This window comes from Geotrypetes seraphini, chromosome 3, assembly GCF_902459505.1.
Source record: "Geotrypetes seraphini chromosome 3, aGeoSer1.1, whole genome shotgun sequence".
NCBI lineage: Eukaryota > Metazoa > Chordata > Amphibia > Gymnophiona > Dermophiidae > Geotrypetes > Geotrypetes seraphini.
In genome coordinates, this window is record NC_047086.1 from 249,854,116 (window position 1) to 249,879,901 (window position 25,786).

General features: G+C 44.6%; 1 protein-coding gene across 1 annotated transcript in view; it reads right to left on the reverse strand.

Moving 5' to 3' along the window:
* The window catches only part of NID1 (nidogen 1), a 165,637-nt gene that overhangs the window by 43,741 nt on the left and 96,110 nt on the right, over positions 1-25,786 (reverse strand). The window contains exon 12 of the mRNA XM_033938047.1: positions 22,503-22,625. Within this exon, the coding sequence (XP_033793938.1) occupies positions 22,503-22,625 (123 nt within the window). The remainder of the gene's footprint in view (positions 1-22,502; positions 22,626-25,786) is intronic.

The following is a 25,786-nucleotide window of genomic DNA, read 5'->3' on the forward strand; positions in this document are numbered from 1 at the left end:
GATTCTAATGCTTTATCAGTGTTCTATGATGTCGGTAATGTTTCAAGTGATTTTTATGTTTTAATTATGTATGTGAATTTGTGAACCACCTAGGACTGTGGTTAGTGTAGGGTATAAACTGTGGAAATAAATAATGTTAAAAGTTTAATACTCAAGCTTTTATGTCTGTAGGCCTAATTTATGTCTGTGGAGGCAGCCTGATAGCCTAGTCAACATTATGTGAAAGACATGCATTTGATTCACAACTCATATTTGAGCTGCTTACAACAGATGTGAATAGAAACAGGCATACAAAATGGAAAGAGGCATACACACACTCCAGAAAAAGTAGAAATAAAATGCAGCTCCTGTGATTAGGAATGACTCCAGATGTTTTATTTAGGGACTGGTATTCAAAGTGATTTAAGTAGGCAGGAGAGGCTCCTGTCTGCTTAAACCACCTAGGGCTGCCTAACCCCCTATATTTAGCAGCAATAAACTGGGCAGTACCACTGATATAGGCTCTGACTACCCATAAAAAAAAATGGGCAGGTCAGGGGCAGTGTTTGGGGAGCAGATGGCTCAAAAACTATCCTAATTCAGCCTGCTTAGGTATACAGAACCAGCACTGAATACTACCAGTACTGCATAACATTTCTACTACCCGAGCCTGACCCAATCACCCAGAGCACCCAACCACCCCCCTCTCTCTCTCTCTCTCTCTGCCTTCCTTTGTTTTCTGGTGGCCACTACAGCATTGGGAGCAGGAGCAAATCATTCTCACTCCTGTGCCTTGTGACTGGCTCCGCAAAATGGCTGCTGCAACCTCTCACAGCATCTCACGGTTTTTGTGTTAAGAAATGCACACCCTACTGCCTGTATCACCTCCTGTCTTCCTTTAAATACTCTTTCCCCTTCCTTTGCTCTTGTTGCTTAAGTCCTCTCACCTTTCTCATTACATCCTAGGGACCAATTTGCAGATCAGACCTACAATCAAGAGAGGTCTGCAGTTTGCCAGGGGCCAGGATCCGGGATGTAACCGCTTGCCTTGACAGACTCATCAAGCCCCGAGACCACTTCCCCATGATTCTAATCCACATTGGAACCAATGACACCGCCAGGAGCACCCCGGACAGCATATCTGAAGACTTAAAAGCCCTGGGGGAGAAGCTGAGGAGGATGGATGAGCAGGTAGTCTTCTCCTCGATTCTCCCAGTGAGGGGCAAGGGCAGAGCCAGAGAGGATCAAATACAGAAAGCGAACGACTGGCTGCGAGGATGGTGCAAGGAGATGAACTTCGGGTTCCTGCACCATGGAGAAGCTTTGCAAGGACTACAGGGACACGACAGGCTACACCTGACCGGAAGAGGAAAGAATGTCCTTGGACATCGTCTAGCCCGCCTACTTCACAGAGCTTTAAACTAGGTAAGTCGGGGGAGGGTACAGGCACAAACAACATACCTGGCGAACTAAACTGCCAATACATTTTTGGGGCTGAGGAAAGTAGTCACCGTAATTCTGGGTCAGGGGCGAGTACGAAAACTTTCGAATCGGGGGTAGGTTCATATGACAATTATGGGTCACATTGTAATTTTGAGTCTAGAGGGAGCACACATTGTAATTCTGGGTCCAAGGGGAGTACACATTGTAGTTATGAGTCTAGGGAGAGTACAAACAATGCTAAAGGTGTTCAAGTAGCTCAAGCAGGAACATCTCCACTGAGACGTAACAAAAATACAACATGGAGGGCTATGTACGTCAACGCACACAGTTTGGGAAACAAGATCCTGGAATTAGAAACGGAAATAAGGAATGCCGACCTGGATGTGGTGGCAATATCTGAGACCTGGCTCACAGACTCCCACGGGTGGGACATGGTCTTACCGGGTTACAACTTGCTTCGCCGGGACATGGAGGGCAGAATAGGGGGAGGTGTAGCATTATATACTAAAGATGATATTATGGTCACAAGAATCTCAGATGTCCAGTACACTGGGGAATCCCTTTGGGTTAATTTGGCCAGAGGGAAGGACAAATGCTTGTATCTTGGCGTAATTTACAGATCCCCCAAGACAACATGATGACCTGGATATGGAAATAATCAGTGATATAGAAAATATCACCTTGCGTGGGGACACAGTAGTGTTAGGTGACTTCAACATGCCTGATGTGGATTGGGATACACTTACCTCTGCTTCCGGCAGCAGCAGGAGGCTATTAAACTCTATGAAGGGAGCTGGTCTCAAGCAACTGGTGTTGGACCCAACAAGGGATCAGGCAATACTGGACCTATTACTTACCAATGGAGAAAGTGTCACAGAGGTCTCGGTGGGCGACACATTGGCCTCCAGTGACCACAACATGGTATGGTTCAATCTTAGGAAAGGTTTCACTAAATCTACCACAATGACCAAGGTCCTTAAATTCAAGGACACAAACTTCAAAGAAATGGGAGACTTCATTCACCAGGCGCTACAAGGACAAGCAGAAACCGATAGCGTGGAAGAAATGTGGTCGACTTTGAAAACCACCATACAGGAAGTGACAAACCGCTATGTTAAATTAGTAAGTAAACGGCGAAGGAACAATAAGCCGAAGTGGTTCACTGCAGAGATCTCAGCCCTTATCAAGGAGAAGAAAAAAGCATTCATCTCTTACAAACAATCAGGGAAACAGGTCTCTAGAGCAGACTACTTAACCAAACTAATGAAACACCAATTGGATAAGATCCTGGGTGAGGAGAATCTACGGGATCCCCGTCAACATGGATTTACAAAAGGGAGATTGTGCCAATCCAACTTGATCAGCTTCTTTGACTGGGTGACGGGGAAGCTAGATATTGGGGAGTCCCTGGACATCGTGTACCTGGACTTTGATAGCGTACCACACCACAGGTTGCTGAGCAAGATGAGTTCTATAGGATTAGGTGACACATTGACGAAATGGGTTGGGAACTGGCTTGGAGGTAGGCTTCAAAGGGTGGTGGTGAACGGCACACCCTCTGAAATGACGGAGGTAATCAGTGGAGTGCCATAGGGCTCGGTCTTGGGCCCAATCCTATTCAACATCTTTATAAGGGACTTGGCAGAATGGCTTCGGGGTAAAATAACATTATTCGCCGATGACGCCAAACTAAGTAATGTAGTGGACAAATGCACAATAGATGATGTTTCAATGCCCGACAACATGATACACGACCTACTCCTACTGGAGCGCTGGTCTAGGTCCTGGCAACTCAGCTTCAATGCCAAAAAATGCAAAGTTATGCACCTGGGCAGCCAAAATCCATGCAAGACTTACACCCTAAATGGCGAGATCCTAACAAGAACTGAAGCAGAACGTGACCTAGGGGTGATCGTCAGTGAGGACATGAAGGCTGCCAATCAAATGGAGCAAGCTTCATCCAAAGCAAGACAAGTCATAGGTTGCATACGCAGGGGTTTCGTCAGCCGAAAGCCGGAAGTCATTATGCCATTGTATAGATCCATGGTGAGGCCCCATCTGGAATACTGTGTGCAATTCTGGAGGCCGCATTATCGCAAGGATGTGCTGAGACTGGAGTCGGTTCAGAGAATGGCCACCCGGATGGTCTCAGGACTCAAGAATCTCCCATAAGAGGAACGGCTAAACAAATTGCAGCTATACTCACTCGAGGAGCACAGAGAGAGGGGGGACATGATCGAGATGTTCAAGTATCTCTCGGGACGCATAGAGACGGAGGAAGATATCTTCCTTTTCAAGGGTCCCAAGACAACAAGAGGGCATCCGTGGAAAATTAGGGGAGGGAAACTATGAGCTGACACCAGGAAATTCTTTTTCACAGAAAGGGTGGTTGATCGCTGGAATAGTCTTCCACTGCATGTGATCGAGGCCAGCAGCGTGCCTGATTTTAAGGCCAAATGGGATCGTCGCATGGGATCTATTCACAGGGCGAAGGTAGGGGAGGGATCTATTCACAGGGCGAAGGTAGGGGAGGGACATTAGGATGGGCAGACTAGATGGGCCTTGGCCCTTATCTGCCGTCTATTTCTATGTTTCTATCCCTTCAGACCCTCTTCCCCTTCTTTTACTCCCTCTCTCTGTTCATCCTTCCAAACACTCTAACCCTGCTCTAACCCACTTAATCCCTCCTATTACTCTTCTAAGCCTCTTTCTCCAGTCATTACCCTCACCCCCCACCTATCTTATACTGGTTTGGCAACATACTCTGCAGCAATTTCAAAACTACCCACACAGAATCAGGTTTAATATAAGAAAATAAGAATAGCCTTACTGGGTCAGACCAATAGTCCATCAAACCCAGTAGCCCTCTCACGGTTGCCAATCCAGGTCACTAGTACTAGGCCAAAACCCAAGGAGTACCAATATTCCATGCTACCGATACAGGGCAAGCAATAACAGACTAAGGACTTTTCCTCCAGGAACTTGTCCAAAACTTTCTTAAAACCAGCTACGCTATCCGCTCTTACCACATCCTCTGGCAATGCATTCCAGAGCTTAACTATTCTCCGAGTGAAAAAAAAAATTCCTCTTATTGGTTTTAAAAGTATTTCCCTGTAACTTCATCAAGTGTCCCCTAGTCTTTGTAATTTTTGACGGAGTGAAAAATAGATCCACTTATACCCGTTCTACTCCACTCAGGATTTTGTAGACTTCAATCATATCTCCTCTCAGCCGTCTCTTTTCCAAGCTGAAGAGTCCTAACCATTTTAGTTTCTCTTCATACGAGAGAAGTTCCATCCCCTTTACCATCTTGGTCGCTCTTCTTTGAACCTTTTCTAGCACCACTATATCTTTCTTTATATAAAGAGAACTGAACACAATACTCAAGATGAGGTCACACCATGGAGCGAAACTGGAGCATTATAATATTCTTACCCCTCTTCTATTAAACTGCTGAATGGCCTGCGCTGCTCCTGACGCTCATAGGAACTCTACGAGCATCTGTATGGTCATGAGGAGAACTTTGAAGCTGTTAGTTGTGTCTATGAACAACTAGAGGTATGGGGGAAGGGAAGTGGGAGGCACGCACATGGTGGGGGTGGGGGGCGAAGATGAGGGGAGAGGTGCTACCACTTCAGATGCCTCTCACCCTCGTTACACCACTGACCTCAACCACCATGGCCCCTGTCCAAATAGTACCTCAGGATGACAAATATTAACTATTGCATTTATACAGTTTGATAAGAACTGTAGTTGCTAATGTTAGGCCACTCAGACAATGTCAATAAAGAAGTTACACATGATTGCTGTTTATTGGAGTAAGATATCTACATCTTATTTGTTGTCTCTTATTTCTACTTAAAAAAGGAAGACTTGGTTCTAGCATGAAAACTGCAGAATTCACTACTTCAAATAATCTAAGGGAACTACCATAGAGCAGGCAACATACTAGGTTATATTCTTAGATAAATCTTTTGTCATTTCTGATTTGGAAATGAAAACAAAACAAATGTTTCTGAAATATAAACATAACAGGCTGAATAAACTGTACACAGGACCTCAGACCTCTTACATTAACTATTCAGAGAAGATATCCAAAGCACAGCCATAATCAGGTTGCACAAAAATTAATTCTGAAAAGTTGTATGAGTTGAGAAACTTAACTTAGAAGTTTTTCAACAATTTTGGGACTGGAGTAGTCAAGGAAATGGTCTGTTGTCTAGTACGTCATGTTCCATCCCTGGCAGTGTTCAAATCCAGGCTAAAAGCCCACTTTTTAGAAACTGCTTTCCACTCTTAACTCCCACGCACTGCTGTCAGATACCTAGACCCACTGTATCATTTCCTCTTAATCTCCCCCAACCCTGAGATTTCCTGTCTGTCTAATTAGATTGTTAGCTCTTCTAGCAGGGACTGGCTATTGCAGGGATCTCAAAGTCCCTCCTTGAGGGCCACAATCCAGTCAGGTTTTCAGATTTCCCCAATGAATATGCATTGAAAGCAGTGCATGCACATAGATCCCATGCTTATTTATTGGGGAAATCCTGAAAACCCGACTGGATTGCGGCCCTCAAGGAGGGACTTTGAGACCCCTGGTCTATTGTATGTTAAATGTACAGCGCTGCGTATGCTTTTCAACGCTATAGAAATGATAAATAGTAGTAGTAGTTGTCAATTTCATCAGCACTTCTCTTCTAATAGGTGATATCACAGCTGCCATTAATGATAATGTACAGAACATGCAGTGCTGGTCAATTATTTCCACCCTCTGTAGCAGCTGCATTTGTAACAGGGACACATCTTTTTTAAATGCTTCTCAAAAGTAAACTAAATCTTCTTTCTGGAAACTGTCTATGAGCTGTAGAAATAATGTTACTGTTACACATTAGTTTTCAAATTTTCCATTCAATGAGTCACAAAATTAATCACACATTCCAACACCTTTTTTTATACATAAACATTTAATAAAATATATATATAAATTTTATACATAAACATAAAAATTTTATACATATACATAAAAATTTTATACATAAACATTTAATAAAATGTATATATATATCAGGGCTGTGGAGTCGGTAGATAAATGTTCCGACTTGGACTCCTCAGTTTTTTGTACTTCTGACTCCGACTCCGCGTGAAACAAGATCTTCATCCGCGTAAAAAGATGTTATGCGTATGGTGGGAGAACTTGGTGGGATGAATTTTTCGAGTCTACACCAGGTGATTTCTACCAACGAGGTATTGAAAACCTTGTTGAACGTTGGAAATAAGTTGTAAACAACAACAAGGGAGAATACATTTATAAGTATTGGTGCTCCAAATTGTGCGTTGCGTGCCATATAGTGAAGCACGTGTTCATTTTGCAGTTACGTGAGGCACTGCATGCATTGGTCTTTATTCTTACAGTAGAGAAGTCATTAATTATAACTTTTTGTGAATTGGGACATTTAAACTTGCTTTTTTTTAATTCCAATCTAAATTTAGTCGGAGTCGGTGCATTGTTTGACAACTCCGACTCCAGGTACCCGAAATTTCCTCCGACTCCACAGCTCTGAGACTATATGTCTCAGAGACTATATGTCTCAGAGACTATATGTCTCAGAGCTGTGGAGTCAGAGTCGGAGTCGGAGGAAATTTCGGGTACCTGGAGTCGGAGTTGCCAAACAATGCACCGACTCCGACTAAATTTAGATTGGAATTAAAAAAAAGCAAGTTTAAATGTCCCAATTCACAAAAAGTTATAATTAATGACTTCTCTACTGTAAGAATAAAGACCAATGCATGCAGTGCCTCACGTAACTGCAAAACGAACACGTGCTTCACTATATGGCACGCAAGGAAGCGAGGAAGACCCGAAGCACGCAGCTGCGAGCTTCCGCCTCTCCTCTTTCCGATTGGTTTTGCTTTGTGCAGGAGCGTCTTGTGCGATAAGCTGCAGATTAGTGCAGAACAAAAGTAAAAATGACGTCGGGGTTCTTCCTATTTGTGCACTGGGTCATAATGAGCCTGCAGCCCCTGTCTCCAACTGCGACTGTAAAAATCGACCAGCAGTAGGAAAATTGTTTAAAAAAGTAAAGCTGAAAACCCTTTTTCTGGCTCTTAAAAAAAAAAAAAAAAAAAGTCAGGCGGAGGTGAATTTGCAGCCAAGATGACAGCCGGGCGCTCACCTAATCTAGCCGGGCGGGGCGCCCGGCTGAAAGGCGCTAGGGAGAACACTGTATATATATATATTTATATACAGTGTTCTCCCTAGCGCCTTTCAGGCGGGCGCCCCGCCCGGCTAGATTAGGTGAGCGCCCGGCTGTCATCTTGGCTGCAAATTCACCTCCGCCTGACTTTTTTTTTTTTTTTTTTAAAGAGGCAGAAAAAGGGTTTTCAGCTTTACTTTTTTAAACAATTTTCCTACTGCTGGTCGATTTTTACAGTCGCAGTTGGAGACAGGGGCTGCAGGCTCATTATGACCCAGTGCACAAATAGGAAGAACCCCGACGTCATGTTTACTTTTGTTCTGCACTAATCTGCAGCTTATCGCACAAGACGCTCCTGCACAAAGCGAAACCAATCGGAAAGAGGAGAGGCGGAAGCTCGCAGCTGCGTGCTTCAGTAACTGCTGCTGGCTAACGGAGGGAGAAGGTACCTAAGAGAAATGAAGTAGGTCCGAGAAATAGATTCGCTACAGGCTAAGGCGGGAGATAGGGCAGGGAGGAAAGCTTACAACTTGGTGTTCTTGCTTGCTTCGGGTCTTCCTCGCTGCCGGGTCCTGCCTACTTTCTGTTTCCATGAACGCAGGACCCAGCAGCGAGGAAGGCCCGAAGCAAGGAAGAGCTCCAAGTTGTAAGCTTACCTCCGTCGCTGACCTTTCTCCTGCCTTAGCCTGTAGCGAATCTGCCGACCGAGGCGGGGGGGGGGAGTGATGGGGGAGAGAAATGCTGTTACTGCTGCACCCAATTAGGGGGGGAGAGAAATGCTGCTGCTGCACCCAATGGGGGGGGGGAGGAAGACCAGGGAAAGGAGAGGAGAGGAAAGAGACCATAGGAGGGAGGGAAAATAAAGGAGATACCAGACTATGGGGGGGGGGGGGGGAAGGAGACAGATGCCAGACCAGGGGAAAGGAAGGAAGGAGGGAGAGAAAAGAAGGAGTGGAGATGCAAGATAATGGAGGGGGTAGGGGAGAGGAGTGAGATGCCAGGGCATGGGGGAGGGGAGGGAAGGGAAACTAAGGAGACAAAAGCCAGACCAGAGGGAAAGGAAAGAAAGGTGCCAGAGCAAGGAAGCAGAGGGAGACATAGGAGAGGAGAGAGATTCCAGGGCATGAGGGGAGGGATGGGAAGAGAAATGCTGCTGCAACATCCAATTGGGGAGGGGAGGAGAGGAAGAGAAGTGCTGCTGCTGCACACAATTGGGGAGAGAGAGGGGAGAAGGAAGACCAGGGAAGGGAGAGGAGAGGAAAGAGATGCCAAGACCATAGGAGGGAGGGAAAGGAAAGGAGCTACCAGACCATGGAGGGGGGAGAGATGTCAGGGCATATGGGGGGAGAGGGAGGAGTCAGAGGGGGAGGAGTCAGATGCCAGACCAGGTGAAAGGAAGGAAGGAGAGAAAGGAAGGAGAAGAGATGCCAGATAATGGAGTGGAAGGGGGAGATGGAAGGAGAGGAGAGAGATGCCAGGGCATGGGGGGAGAGACGGGGATAGAGGTGCCAGAGCATAGGGGAAGTGGTGGAGACAAAAAAAATGGAGAGGGGGTGAAGCTGAAATGGAGAGAAAGGGCACAGGAGTACAAAGGCACAAAGTACAAAGGTCACAGAGTACAAAGGAGAGAAAGGGCAAAGGATATACAGTTTATTGGGACATAGAAAGAGGGAAGATGCCATATGGAACAGAGAGAGGGCGGACACTAGATGGAAAGGGCAGAGAGGGTGGACAGTGGATGCAAGGGAGAGAGAGAAAGGGCAGAGGCTGGGTGGAAGGGGCAAAGAGAGAGGACAGATGTTGCATGGAAGGGAGCGAGGACAAACGCTGAATAGAAAGAAGAGAGTGAAGAGAAGATGATTAAAGCAGAAACAACAAAAGGTGGAAAAAAAATTTGTTGTTGCTTTATGTAGAATCAAGTAGTATTGTAACTGTATTGATTAAAGTTTATAAATAGAAAATGGAAATAAGGTAGTTTTTTGGGGACTAAACACCTTTCCTCAGGTCAGGACAGGATACCATAACAGCAGTATACTGTACTGTCTTGAAGAAAGATTTGGCCTCTGAAAGCTAATTACTACTAATTGAAAAATGGATTAGTCCAATAAAATGGTATTTTCTTATTTCTCTCTTCCCTGTTTTATTTATATTTGTTAATTTGTAAAGTGGTGATTGTTATGTAGCAGTTTTTTCAAATTTACATCTACTGTCTTTATATTTTGCACAGTATTAGGGTACGTGTCACTGTTTCTGTGGTGTTGCATTGTATGCAGAGTCTGGTTTATTGGCGTTTCAGTTTAACTTTTGTCTACATATTTCTATTTTTAGTTTGTGATTATTCCATATTAGGCGAGGGTGTATCTCTGTTCTGTGTGTATGAAAAGGACATGGCTTTCTGTTAGCAATGACTGTACAGGATCAATTGACTGTGCAGGATCTGGCTTGTTTAGTTTTACAATGCTTGTGTTGGTGTTCTAGTGCTCACTGCAGTGTTTAAGATGCTGCCTTTTCCTAGGTGCACCCTTGTTGTGTAACTCATGGATTATTACTAAAAATAACTTTTTTTATATAGAGGAGGGGGTTATTAAAAAATGATCAGCACTGGCTGTCATATATACTAGGTACGCCACTGGATTTAAAGACCCTATGCTAACTTTACTGTTGATGTAGTGTCGTCCCCCCCCCACACACACACACACACTATAATGAATTAAATTAAAGCTGTTTTAACATCAAACAGCTTTCAAATGACATTATAAGCAAATAAAAATAAAATATTTTTAATACATTGCTAATTATTACCTGCATTTTTACCGTAAACTGTTTTGCCTAGCTCTCACTTTGATTTTTATCTGCTACTTTTTTATTTTGCTGTAGTGCAATCACACAGCTCTCCTTCAAATTATGTGGAAGAGGTTTGGAAGTGGGGATCGCATCTATTTCATATCCTCAGTGAGACCTCAGGAAGGAATATAGTGATCAAAATATTATTAGAGGTGCTAGAGATGTTTCTTGTATGACTGGATGAGCTATATTTATCTTTTTTTTTTAGTTGTTTAAATTCATGCAGAAATAAATGGCTAGATTGAACCTAATGATTTCATTAACGCATTTCCCTTTTTTAAACCTCTATACCAGCGGTCTCAAACATGCGGCCCCCCAGGGACTATTTTGCGGTCCGCAATCTGTCCTTGCCTAAAGCAGGGGTCCCCAATCTGCTTCCCTTCCCCACTGCCCTCCCCCAAGCCACCGCAATCAGGGAACAGGTCAGCGCCCAAGGTCTTAGCTCTCCCTACATATCTTCCCCAGCTTGGAGCCGACCAATTTTCGCCACCCGATGTTCAATTCTAATGTTGGGGAGGAAGTTCTGGGCCAGCCAATTGCTGCCTGGCTGGCCCGGAAGATCCTCCCTGACGTTAGAATTGATGTCGGGTGGCGTGAATTGGTTGGTCCACGCTGGGGAAGATATGCAGGGAGAGTTAAGACCTCGGCACTGGCCTGTTCCCCGATTGCGGCGGCGGCAGCTTGTTCCCCGATTGCGGCGGTGGCGGCCTGTTACCTGATTGCGGCGGTGGCGGCCTATTCCCCAATGGTGGTGGCTTGGGGGAGGGCAGGGAGAAGTAAAGAAAGAAAGGTGAGGGACAGAGAGACAGAAAGAAAGAAGGGAAACGGGACACAGACAGAAAGGGGCATGGAGAGAGAAAGGGCGGGCATGGAAAAAGAAAAAAAGAAGGAAAGGGGGCACGGAGAGAGAGAGAAAGACAGACATATAGAAAGAATGGGGGCATGGATAGAGAGAGAAAGAAAGAAGAGGGCAGGGTGAAAGAAATAAAAAGTTGGGGGAGGAAAGGAGACAGATGCCAGACCAGGGGAAAGGAAGGAAGGAGGGATGGAGAGAAAGGAAGGAAGGAGGGATGGAGAGAAAGGAAAGAAAGAGATGCAGACCATGGAAATAGGGACAGAAGAAGAGAGAAATAGAAGGGAAGGTAAGACATGGAAACAGATTTTGAAAAGAAAGCAGAAAAATTGAATATTAAGTTAATGCCAAAGATGGATGCAAGGCAGAAAGTGAAGACGGAGAGAAAAACAGTCAAAGGACAAGAAGACCCTGGAAACATAGTTAAATGCACAGAAAAATAAAGTCGATGCACAAAAGGGAGAAAGAAAGTCCAACGTAGTCTGCAGTAAATGCAGTAACATATACAACCTTATAGCCAACCAAGGGACCCGACACGGTCCATGTTTCGGACAACACGCCTTCCTCAGGGGTCCATGGTGGTTAAGGTATAAAGCAAACTGCATAAAAGATAACAAACACACGCCAATCACGATCAAATGGCATTGTGTAAGACTTGCTTGACCCCATTTGATCGTGATTGGCGTGTGCTTGTTATATATGTTACTGCATATATATGTGTGTTTGTTGTATATGTTACTGCATTTACTAATAAACAACGCCTGCATCTTGTACATTATCTGCAATCTGTTCGTTGTTTTCAGAAAAATAAAGTCACCAGACAACAAAGGTAGGGAAAATGATTTTATTTTCAATATAATGATTGAAATGTGTCAGTTTTGAGAAAGGAAAAATATTAAACTTTAAATATGAGGGCTGCAGAAAAAATAGGATACTTGGAGGGCCGCAGAAAAAAATAATTAATGACAATTTTGCATAAGGTAAAACTCTTTATAGTTTATAAATCTTTCCTTTAATTGTTAAAGGAAAGATTTATAAACTATAAAGAGTTTTATCTCATGCAAAATTGTCATTTCTTTAATAAGACATTAACTATTTTTTCTGTGGCCCTCCAAGTACCTACAAATCCAAAATGTGGCCTCGCAAAGGGTTTGAGTTTGAGACCACTGCTCTATACCATTTGAAAGAGGGCGAAGATCTAATTATTCACTTTTAGAATTGGATACTTCTTAAATTTAGTAAAAATATTCTGGCACAAGTGTCAAACCTTAAAAAAGGAAGCAATAGTGAACATTGGAAAATAATAATTAATAAAAATAGTACACATTTAGGGTTCCTTTTACAAAGGTGCGCTAGTGTTTTTAGCGCACACACCGGATTAGCGTATGCTATCTGAAAAACTACCGCCTGCTTAAGAGGCAGTAGCGGCTACATGCGCGGCTATTCCGAGCATTAAGGTGCTAACGCATCTTTGTAAAAGGAGCCCTTAATTTTCCCCACCATCAAATTTCCCTGTCTCGCCCACCCCAACCAGCTACTTTTTCATGCCACCCAGCCGGAAAAAATTTCTGGGGAGAACACTGTATATATATATATATACACTAGTGTTTAAGCCCGTTAGATTAACGGGTGCTAGATGTCTCCTGCTTTTGAACCTGGGCAGGGGCAGAGCCGGAGCGGGAGGGAGTGACGGTGGGAGAGCAATTTCAAAGCTTCAGCAGCGGCGGCTCCTTGACCAATCCGCGCTTACAACGTCCCCACACTTGTGGTCTGGCTGGCTCCCCCACCAAAGCCCTTCGCAGCGGCAGCCCCTCCCGCATCCGTCCCGGCGTCCCAAGACTCTCCGAAGGCCGGCTCCCACGAAAATGGTACCCCTCTGTCCAAAGCCGCGGCGGAAGCCTCCCTCAAGACACATTTCAAATCTGACATATTGTAATCACAAAACAGAAAATAAAATTATTTTTCTTACCTTTTGTTGTCTGGTCATTATTCATATCATGTAGGGGTCCCAGGCTATGGTTGGCTTTTGATAACTCACTTGCCAGGGCCCCTTCTTTCTTCTTCCCTCCCTCCATCCCTGCAGCTGAAGACAGGCACCTCCCCCCAGTGGTCTGAGACAGGAGGGAGCAGTTAGGAGAAGGTCTGAGGGCAAAGGGGGGCTCAACAGCGCACAACCACCTTTCCTTCCCTCCCTCCATCAGGTGCTCCAGTGGTCTGAGACAGGAGGGAGCAGTTAGGAGAGGGTCTAAGGCTAAAGAGGGGCTCAAAAGCGCCCAACCACCTTTCCTTCCCTCCCTCCATCAGGTGCAGTGAATCCACCAATGTTAAAAGGAGCTGCGTCGAAATCGGAGGCCTGCCACTGCTGTAGCACGTTCCCCTCTGCCTTGGTCCCGCCCCTTCTCTGACATATGGGACCGCGGCAGAGGGAATGTGTTATGGTGGCGGCAGGGCTCCAATTTCAAAGCAGCTCCTTTTAACATAGGCGGAGGTGAACTGTACCTGATGGAGGAAGGGAAGGAACGGTGGGCCAAATTTCGGCAACGGCAGGAATTGTTTTGCGGGCCAAGCACCGTGAAACTTTGTTTCTTTAGGCAGCCCCGGTTGTTTACTTGGATTCAATGTGAGCCGGGTGAGGAAGGCCGCCGCAGCCTCGCGGCTAGGTAGGGGGACAACAATGGCGCTTATGCTCAAGCCCCCGCCGCAGCTCCTCTCTCGATCCTGGTGCGGTTCGAGAGGGGAGTCGTGGCGGCGGCTTGAACATAAGCGCTATTGTTGTCCCCCTACCTAGCTGCGAGGCTGCGGCGGGGTTTCCATGGCAACCCGATCACGGATCTCAGTGTAGGGCCGGGTCTGGTGGCGCCGTGTAGTGCGGAAGCGGGAGGCGGGACCTCAGCACAGCGCCGCCAGCCCCTAGGAGCTCGAGGCCGGCTGCGGACATGCCTGGCGTGGCATGGTGCAGGAGGAACAGTGATCGGTGGAGAGCAGGTGATGACAGTGATAGGTGGCGCGAGGTGGAGAGTAGGTGATGACGTAAAATGTGCGCATGCGCACTCGTGTTTTCGCGACGGATCAGGGAACACGTTTTTTTTAGTGCGCATGCGCGGCCTAGCATTTTATTATATTAGATATATATATATATATATATATATATACACACACACACATACATATACACATTTTATTAAATGTTTATGTATAAAAAAAAGGTGTTGGTATGTGTGATTAGTTTTCAAATTTTCCATTCAATGAGTCACAAAATTAATCACACATACCAACACCTTTTTTTTATACATAAACATTTAATAAAATGTGTGTGTGTATATGTATAAAATTTTTATGTTTATATATAAAATTTATACATATATTTTATTAAATGTTTATGTATAAAAAAAGGTATTGGTATGTGTGATTAATTTTGTGACTCATTGAATGGAAAATTTGAAAACTAGTGTGTAACAGTAACATTATTTCTACAGCTCATAGACAGTTTCCAGAAAGAAGATTTACCGTATTTTAACGCATATAACGCGCGCGTTATACGCGTTTTTACCTACCACGCATACCCCTCGCGCGTTATACGCGTGAGCGCGGTATACAAAAGTTTTTCTACATAGTTCCCACCCCGCCCGACACCCGATTCACCCCCCCCAGCAGGACCGCTTGCACCCCCACCCCGAACGACCGCTCGCACGCGCTCCCACCCGCATCCACGATCGGAGCAAGAGGGAGCCCAAGCCCTCTTGCCCGGCCGACTCCCCAACTCCCCGACAATATCGGGCCAGGAGGGAGCCCAAACCCTCCTGGCCACGGCGACCCCCTACCCCCACCCCGCACTACATTACGGGCAGGAGGGATCCCAGGCCCTCCTGCCCTCGACGCAAACCCCCCTCCCTCCAACGACCGCCCCCCCCAAGAACCTCCGACCGCCCCCCCAGCCGACCCGCGACCCCCCTGGCCGACCCCCACGACACCCCCGCCCCCCTTCCCCGTACCTTTGGTAGTTGGCCGGACAGATGGGAGCCAAACCCGCCTGTCCGACAGGCAGCCAACGACGGAATGAGGCCGGATTGGCCCATCCGTCCCAAAGCTCCGCCTACTGGTGGGGCCTAAGGCGCGTGGGCCAATCAGAATAGGCCCTGGAGCCTTAGGTCCCACCTGGGGGCGCGGCCTGAGGCACATGGGCCCAACCCGACCATGTGCCTCAGGCCGCGCCCCCAGGTGGGACCTAAGGCTCCAGGGCCTATTCTGATTGGCCCACGCACCTTAGGCCCCACCAGTAGGCGGAGCTTTGGGACGGATGGGCCAATCCGGCCTCATTCCGTCGTTGGCTGCCTGCCGGACAGGCGGGTTTGGCTCCCGTCTGTCCGGCCAACTACCAAAGGTACGAGGAAGGGGGGTGGGGGTGTTGTGGGGGTCGGCCAGGGGGGTCGCGGGTCGGCTGGGGGAGCGGTCGTTGGAGGGAGGGGGGTTTGCGTCGAGGGCAGGAGGGCCTGGGATCCCTCCTGCCCGTAATGTAGTGCGGGGTGGGGGTAGGGGGTCGCCGTGGCCAGGAGGGTTTGGGCTCCCTTCTGGCCCGATATTGTCGGGGAGTCGGCGGTCCTTCGGGGTGGGGGTGCGAGTGGTCCTGCCGGGGGGGGGGGGTGGATGTATCGGACGTCGGGGGGGGGGGCATCAGGCTTTCAGGATGGGGACAGACCTTCAAGGGGGGACAGACCTTCAAGGGGGACAGCGCACAGAGAGTCGGGGAGGGCGAAAGGAGAGTCGGGGTGGCCAGAGGAGAGTCGGGGCGGGCGAAAGGAGAGTCGGGGTGGCCAGAGGAGAGTCGGGGAGGGCGAAAGGAGAGTCGGGGTGGCCAGAGGAGAGTCGGGGCGGGCGAAAGGAGAGTCGGGGTGGCCAGAGGAGAGTCGGGGAGGGCGAAAGGAGAGTCGGGGTGGCCAGAGGAGAGTCGGGGCGGGCGAAAGGACAGTCGGGTTGCATGCGCGTTATACCCGTGAGCGCGGTATACAAAAGGTTTTATACATAAAATCGTAGTTTCTGCGCATTATACCCGTGTGCGCGTTATACACGGGTGCGCGTTATCTGCGTGAAAATATGGCAGTTTACTTTTGAGAAGCATTTAAAAAAGATGTCTCTGTATATATAAACAGAAAAAATGAAAATCATTCCTTTTTAGGCACTTTCTTCCTCAGAGAGAGAGAGAGAAAAAAAAAAGGAATGCCTCATGTCTTGCCCTGTCAGTGAACTTTTTGCTGCAAGCTTTCAGGTCTATTCTGTGGGGCCTCTTTGGTAGGGGAAATAAAGGACTACAGGATGGGAGGAGCTCGCAAGAAGCATGTAGGAAAACATTAGGCTTTCTCTGAGAAGTCCTTAGGGGACTAGAAACCTCTATCTATTATTTTTAAATAAAGAGGCAAGATGTTCACAACTCACATACAGCTCTTACTACAGAGTCCGATGTATTCTCAAAAGAAAATAACTTTCAGTAGAGGTTAAATTCCTACATGATACAAGGCTTAATATGTGTCAAAAGAAAGTACTGTACATGCATACTCCCAAATCTCCAAGCTCACTCTAGGTTCCATAGGGAATCAGAGAGCAGTCCAGTGGACTGCAAGCCACAAAATCTTGGTAAGAACAGATACCCCAAGGGATAAGAGAAAACAAGTATAATTTAGAAAAATAGCACACCAAACACCACAAAAAAGGGCAAAGAAGATATCTGTTAAAGCAGAAGTAAAGCAGAAGCTAACCAACAAACACAAAGTATAGACTTAATTTCATCAAATAAGCTTGAAATATATATACTGTATATCTTCTTAGGTTAAAAAGCAGTGGCATACGAGTGGCAGACTTGTATATTTACCAAATCAGCGCCCATGATGCAGGGGACCAAGGTAAGAGTTTTTTGGCTGGCTTCCCACCCAAGACCTACTGTATCAGTGTAGGGCAGTTCTGAATTCAGTAGTATGGGTGCCTGCTTGGATTCATAGTGTTACTACCTTCACCCAAAAATTTTTTAGCTCTTGTCTGGCTTTGGTTGTAGGCAGATAAATCAATGTCCAACCATCTGGACATTCTGGGCTCTTCCACAAAGAGGGAGAAGCTAAGAGGGACATATAATTAGAGGAATGGAACTGGAGGAAAAAAAACCTCCGCCGCCTATAAAACTTTCATGTCTTTTGGGAATATTGTCTTATGTTCCAGATCCTCCCTACCTTAAGCATGAGGGGAGAATCTTCCAGCATAAGTTTTAGACCAGAAAATATAGGGATTGGTGGTATGTAAACAAGCCAGTATATTTAAGTCTATACGTAGCCAGGAGCATTCAGGTGCCAGAAAGCCACTTAATCATCTGCCCTATTGGTATCTGAAGGCATAGAGAACTGCTGCTACCCTCCTGAGATACAGAGGAGAGGACAGACTAGTGCTGCCCGATAGGCCGATTTGAATCGATTCACAGATTCACTTTGGTGAATCGATTCAAATCAATTCATTGTCCAAGAAAATCGGACTCACTAATTCAGCGACCAACACCTCCCACTCCCCAGTGAGACCTGACATACCTGCGAGGCCTCCTAAAGCAGCAGTATTAGCTCCGACTGATAGAAAAGCCTAATGTGGCTTCATAAAAGGGGGTGGGGGGTAATAAAGACTGTGAACAGTGAAGTTGATAGCGGTATCCGATCTTTTAGTTCCTGCTTTATAAAACCAGTTTTAATTAACTGAAGCAAAATCTGAAAGATTTTCTAGACATGACAACAACCCTACTTGACTATCAACTAGTTTGGGAGCCACAAAACTAAAGTGACTAAGCATAGAGATGTTTCAAGTTAAGAGATAGGGTGTATCTGAAGACAAGAACTTATTTATTTTTAATTTTAAGCATTTAGGGCCTGAATCTGCAAAGGTTCTGAAAGCTAGGCAATGGCAGGCATCTCGATGTTACCTACAGGCACCTAAGTGTTTTAATTGGTTTTGAGTGGCTTGATAATCGATTGCAACATTAAATACACATTAAAAAAAATTAGGCACCATTATGCGTCCTCCAGGACCGGTGCCTGGGTCCATGGTTCCTAGTGGCACCAAAAAACAAAGTGGGAGTGTTTAGGAATGGTACCAGATTTTGGTATTACTAACACTACTGGCCATGGTTCTACAAGGAAAACCCTGGCCAACATTTTTGGCGCCTAGATCCTTGCTAGCCATGATTCTGTAAGCAGCGCCTGTCTGCGATTGAAACGCAGCAAGCACCTCTTACAGAATCAGGCCCTTTGTTCACTAATACAGATTAAACCATCCAAAAATAAAATTAATTTAAAAGAAAACCAACATAGTGATCATAGAACAAATATCCTTAAAGTATGTACTTGTAAAATACTGTAGTAGCCTTAAGAAGACACAATCTCTAACAAACTACTACGCTGGTGGTCTGCAGCTCAAAGCACCGCTTACAGAGTGTATTTATCTGAAAAGTAAAACTGAGACTAGGCTTCAGGGGACATCAGCAGCTCATGATATGTTACAACATGTGAAGATGTGACGGCCTGAAATGTGCTCTTTACATGAGCTCAGAATGTCCCCCTTAAGTATTTTGCAGACTTAACAAAATGACAAAAATACTACATCAAGGAGAACCAGTTCACAAAGAGCAAGGAAGGCCAAAGGCACCAACAAAAAAGAGGAACTAGAGGCTTAATTGTTCTTTATTACTTTTGGAAGTGAAACTTGTGCACCACAGTGTGTGGCACTGGACTTGATTATTGACTTAGTCAACTGCAGCAACTACTAAGGTGTCCAGCATTACATTTTATTTAATACTATAATATATAAAGATTGTGACCCCCTGAGGCAGGCTCTTTGTGCCGAAAAGTGAATCTGTGTCAGGTCTCTTTTCCTCTATCTAAATCCATGGTGGAATTGCTTTGTTTTTATTTTTTTTTCTTTCAAAAAAAAAAAAAAAAAAAATTGGTTTTACCTCTAGTACCTTTCTTTTGTTGGTGTCCGTAGTTCATCCCAACTTTTTGTGAACAAGTATATCGTAGGCACCATATAGTGCACACTTATTTGATCTACAGCAGGAGATTCTCAACACACAGTATGCGTACCCCAGGGGGTATGCATAACATTGTCAGAGTGCCACTGTATGTCTCCCACCTTCCTTCTGCTATCACATTTTGCCACCACCGTCTTCTCTCCCCAGCCCTCCCAGACTTACAGCAGCAGTTCACCGTGCTTTTAACTTTCCCATACAGCTGCCACTAGCGTTACTTTATTGATTCCATCAGGCAGCCTCAGTGCCTTTGCTAGGCCGGTCACCTCCAAGGAGAGTGGAAGTTGCTTTATAAGACACGGGTCGGCCTAGCAAAGGCCCCAAGGCTGCCTGATGGAATCGCTCTCCAGGCCCCGACCCTTTAATCTCCCTCCCAATCCCACCACCCCACCGGGCCTACTGCGGTACCTAAGGGTCCAGCGGGGGTCTTTGTGGCAGGAGCGTGGTCATCTCGTTCCTGACTCCTCGCAGCTGCCTTCTAAAAAAGCTTGTGTGACCTCTTGTAGCTGCTTGCGGCATTTCCTGTAGTACCATGAGCTGCTGTGAGAGGTCACATTCAGGGGAAGGGAGAGAGGGCAGAGAGTGAACAGTTGGACTCATGGAGGGAAAAAGATATTGGTTGGGGGATGCAGAGAGAAAGAAATGTTTGACTGGGAGAGGGGCCAGAAAGGAGGAAGGGAGGGAGAAATGTTACACTGGGAGGAGGAGAGATGACTCAAGAAAGGGAGAGATATCAGATCCAGAGAAAGGTGATGGAAGGAGGAAGAGAGAGCTGTCAGGCCAGGGGAATGAGGAGGGAAGGAGAGAGAGATATCAGGCCAGGGAATGGAAGGGAAGGAGGTGCGAGATGCCAGACTGCTAGGAAGTTCTTCTTTACCCAGCGTGTTGTGGACACCTGGAATGCGCTTCCAGAGGGCGTGATAGGGCAGAGTACGGTACTGGGGTTCAAGAAAGGATTGGACAATTTCCTGCTGGAAAAGGGGATAGAGGGGTATAGATAGAGGATTACTGCACAGGTCCTGAACCTGTTGGGCCGCTGCGTGAGCGGACTGCTGGGCACGATGGACCTCAGGTCTGACCCAGCAGAGGCATTGCTTATGTTCTTATGCCAGACTGTGGGAAGGGGAGAAAGGAAGGAGAGATGTCAGACCACTGGGAGGGAAGGAGAGAGAGATGCCAGACCATGGGAGAGGAGAGAGATAAGAAGGGAAGGTAAGTCACAGAAAAGTAGATTTTGAGAAAAAGCAGAAAAATGGAAAAAAGTTGAATGTTAAAAGTTAATGCGAATGATGGATGCAGGGCAGAAAGTGAAGGAGAGAAAAACAGTCAATGAATATGAAGGCTCTAAAAACATATTTAAGAACAAAGTCAGAAGGAAGTGCAACCAGAGACTGAGAAAGGATGATTAGAAAATCATCAGACAACAAAGGTAGGGAAAAGATTTTATTTTCAATTTAATGATCAAAATGTGTCAGTTTTGAGAATTTATATCTGTTGCCTATATTTTGCACTATATGGGCCGGATTCTATAAATGGCGTCCCGATTGTAGGCAGCGGTCGGGACGCACGTTTTATATATATATATATAAATAAATAAATAAATAAATAAATATATATATATAAATAAATATATAAATATATATATAAATATATATATAAATATATATATAAATAAATATATAAATATATATATAAATATATATATAAATAAATATATATATATATATATATATATATATATATATATATATATATATATACATATATATATATATATATATATATAAATATATATATATATATATATATATAAATATATATATATATATATATATAAATATATATATATATATATATATATATATATATATATATATATATATATATATATAAATATATATATATATATATAAAAAGCTCCCGAGGCAGGCTGCCTACATCGGAGGCACCTCCTGGAGTATAGGGAGGCGCACAAGCCCGCCTAAGCTAGGCATGGATGTGGTTTGCTCTGGAAATAGCCTTAGGCGGACCTAGGTGGCCGTATGCATCTCCCTAGGCCAGCAGGAGACGCTGTAGGAATGCAAAATGCTAGCCTACTCTGTAAGTAGATGCAGCCGCTAAGCTTATCGCGGCAAGGATCTCCCTGCTGTGATAAGTTTAGCGGCCGCCCATCCCGCCCAAATGAACACAGCAGGAGGGATGCCCAATCCCTCCTGCTGGAACCCCCCACGCCCCCTGTAGATCGCTGGCAGGAGGGATGCCCAATTCCTCCTGCCAGAACCCCTCCTGTAGATCGCCGGCAGGAAGGATGCCCAATTCTTCCTGCCGAAACTCCCCTCCTAGCCCCATCGATTGCGCTTCCCTCCTTCCAGTGATCTACAGGGGGGGAGGGTTCTGGCAGGAGGAATTGAGCATCCCTCCTGCCGCGTTCGTTTGGGCGGGATGGGCGTCCTTGTCTACTTAGTCAACCCGATTCTCTAACCAGCGTCTGTAACATGGACGTCGATTAGAGAATCGGGTTCACTTTAGGTGGGCTTAGACCCGATTCTATATAGGATGCCTGTCGGCATCTGAGACCAGGCATCCTATACAGAATCCAGGACTATGTGTCTATTTTTCTGTAACTGTTACTAAAGTGACATTGCATATTTTAAAGTCATCTGCCTTGACCTCTTTTAAAAAAAGAGAATATATATATTATAATATTATTTGCTTACAGTGATCTTTGTGTAGTTTAATTTTGTGGTTACCATTATGTATTGTTAATAAGATTATATTGTGTGTGTATATGAAAAAAAAATGAATGGAAGAAATCACATTACAATTAGTACTATTAATAGCCACAAACAAATGCAGGGTCCAACCCTTAACAATATTATAAGCAATCCCACATTATAATGAGCCTTTTTATATGGGATTTTACACTGTACATCATCATTTACTTTATAACATTATAGTATATTATGTTTCATTTCTTCATGTATAAAAATACTAATTTTCTGCCAGCCTAATGGATTATAACACATCCTCCCGATCTGTACAGTGCTAAAGCATTTTGGCAGATGCCTAGTTCCACTTACGAGGAGCTATAGGTAAAAAAAAAAAAAGAAAAAAATAAGAAAACAAAGGCCAATACTCCTACCTCCCAAGACACACTGGAAGCCATCTCCTCGATAGCCTGCTTTACACTGGCATACGAAGGATCCTGGCGTGTTGTAACAAATGGCATTTGGATGACACTGAATGGATTCACATTCATCTACATCTGTTACAAAAAAGTTAAACCAGAAAACAAAAGGAATAAAGTCAAATTCATATCGGGGGGGTAGAGGGGGGTGCAGAAACCACAAATCATTGGTATAGCTCTTCTAAAAAGGACCAAAAGGCTATGTCACACTAACATGTATTTAATACACACTATTTACCACATGTCCCACTGTGATACAAGTTCATATATTAACATACTTCAATATGAGGTGCGTTCAATCATTTATCTACCTGAGTATGAAAGAAAATAACAAGCATGTTGAAACAAGTCTCTGAATGTTGAGACATGTCTCAAGGTTACTCATGCACAGTTGCGGCTCAATGCAAGTCTAACATTCCAAGAGACAGGATGGCAGGAGAGATCTCGTGTGAATCAAGTAAGAAACTGCTAGATTTGGAGCACCATTCAGTGATAAAAATTTCTCACAAAAGAAGGGAAAAAGGAGATCCATGAACACATGACTGCAGTTTATGGTGAGTCTGCCCCATCATCCTACAAAGTAAAATTTTAGAGCAAACAGTTTAAGTAGAGAAGAGAGTCCATTGAAGATGACCTTCACAGTGGGTGGCCTGTGGAAACATCTTCCACAAAAATGTGCAAGAAAGTCAAGAATTTTATTTTGTCAAACAGATGAATTAGTGTTTCCTGAATAGGTGAAGAAATTGGCATCTCAGCAGGTACAGTTTGGAAAATAATCCATGAAAAGTTGGGCATGTCCAAGGCTAGTGCAAGATAGGATCCAAGAATGCTGACACCATGTCAGAAGGCCATGAGTCTCCAGTGCTGTCAGGAGAACTTGGAAATGCTCCGTGAAGGCCAAGTGAATTTTTTTCATCGTTTGGGGACTGGTGGGGGACTGGTGATGAGACTCGGGTCTATCCTGAGTCCAAAATGGAGTCAATGCAGTAGAAATGCAAGTCATCCCCCACCCCAAAAAAGTTCACATTAGCAGGAAAAGTCATGGCAACTGTCTTCTGGGATGATGAATGACTTGTTTCTGGAGTTCATGCCACACAAGACCATAACCAGGGAGAGTTACGCCAACACAAGGATTGCTTTGCAGGAGTCAAGGAAAAAAAGACAAGAAAAACTCACAGCAGGCATGCTGCTTCTTCACGACAATGCGCCTGTGCACATGCCACAACAATCACAGGCTGCCATCCGAGAATGTGGGTTTCAGCAGCTGGACCCTACAGTCCTGACCTGGCTCTCTCAGATTATTTCCTGTTCCGAGTTTTGAAGAAATTTCTCCGTGGACAGTGGTTTTCAAGTGATAAAGACACCAAGGAAGCTGTGACGCTCTGGTTTGAAGATCGAACTGAATTATTTTCAAAGGGGTTAAAGTCATTGCATGAAAAGTAGATAACGTGTATGGAGCTATCATTGAAACATAAAACAAAAATTTTTTGAAAACACTTATTTCCTACAGCGGTAGATAAATGATTAAATGCTCCTCATATATCCATCCTAAAGATGGTGTTATTGTGCATGAGATTTTGAGATCTCATAAATCCTTTCTTCAAATATCAAACACAACAGCTCTGGGAATAAAATGAATTATAGTGCCGAATTTTGGGTTCAGTTTTGGTACCCAAAATCTGGATTTGGTCATGTTTTGGTTTCAGCTGAAAGTGTATTTTTGGCTGAAAATGACGCTCCTGGTCCCTGCAAACACTCTATGCTGCCTTTCCGCCCATAGGCAATCCCCAGTCGCTCCTGCCTATGCCACAATCTTCTGCATCAGTCTTGCAAGGCTGCCAAGAGAAGTTGCAGCAATCATGTAGGCCAGGAGTGACTCAGTATCGCTCCTACCTCAAAGAGGCCACAAGACCACTAGGGCTTTGAAAGTATGCCTGGGGAGCTTACAGGTTGGCAGCCCAAGAAGGTGGTCTTTCTGCTGGGGAGAGTAGGGGCTGGCCAGGGAGGACAGGTTTTCTATGAGGGGGGAGGAGGCAGAGTGACAGTTTCAGTTCTGGCTGCCCTCTACATAAAATCTCCATTGGAAGAGATTATTCAAAATTAACTTCTTATTTTCTTATATGAAACACCCCTATGGATGGGTTTCTATGTGAATAAGGGAAGAGAAGAAATCTTGGTAATATGCTTTAAAACACAAACAGGTTTATTCTTTGCTAAGTTGAATGGGGAAGTTCCCAACCATCAGTTTTGCTTACTTTGATAGGGCTGACTGTACTTTATACATTACTACTAAAAAAAAAAAAATATTGATAAACCAATCCAAAGGGAAGGCTAGTTACGCCTGTTAGATGTTAAATACAAATTGTAAATAGATTGTATATAGATTATATATGGAAAAGGAGGAAAAGACATCATGTGCTCCAGGAATTTTGGATTTAGGAACCTTCCTGCCCAGTTCCTACTAGAGAGCTCCTAAACCTGTACAGTATCCAATACATCATTTACAAATGATATTAATACTTTACGTTCAATATTATAATTTAGAAATCAATTTTTGAAAATTTTTAGTTAATTTTTGTAAATCCAATAATGGCATTCCCTTAGCCGAAAAGTGGATCATAAAAAATGTATTTTTAAATATCAGACTAATTGTGACAGTGACCACGTAGTGTACATTATTCAGTGACCCTGCAACAAAATATATGTGGGAAAGATTACACGTAAATTAAAAATCCACATATCAGAACATAAATCTTGCCTCAAGCATGAATGGAAAGAAGCTCCTATAGTACAACACAACATTGTCTGGACAATGGTTATCAATTTGATCAACTTCAGCGTTTTGCTACTGATATGGTACAGGAATCGATAAAAGGTGGGGATAGGGGGAAAAATTACCCCAACTAGAGCAACGATGGATTTACCTACTAGATATGGTTTAAATGTTTCCATCAGTTGGCAAAACAGTTGCTACTGTTCTGTTCAAATTTGCCTGTCTTTGTTTCAAATCTATTCTTGGTTCGGCCCCTATGTACTTGGTCTCTCATTTCAACTTGGATTGTTCTATTAGGCCTACACGCAGAGTTCACATGTTTATCCATCCAACAATAAAGGCCTGCCAATATAAAATATACCTGGACAGAACACTTGCTTTCCAAGCAGGTCATCTGAACAATTGGCTGGGTAACATTATTACGCACTCCTCATCCTATCTAAGTTTTAGAAAACTAGTAAAAACA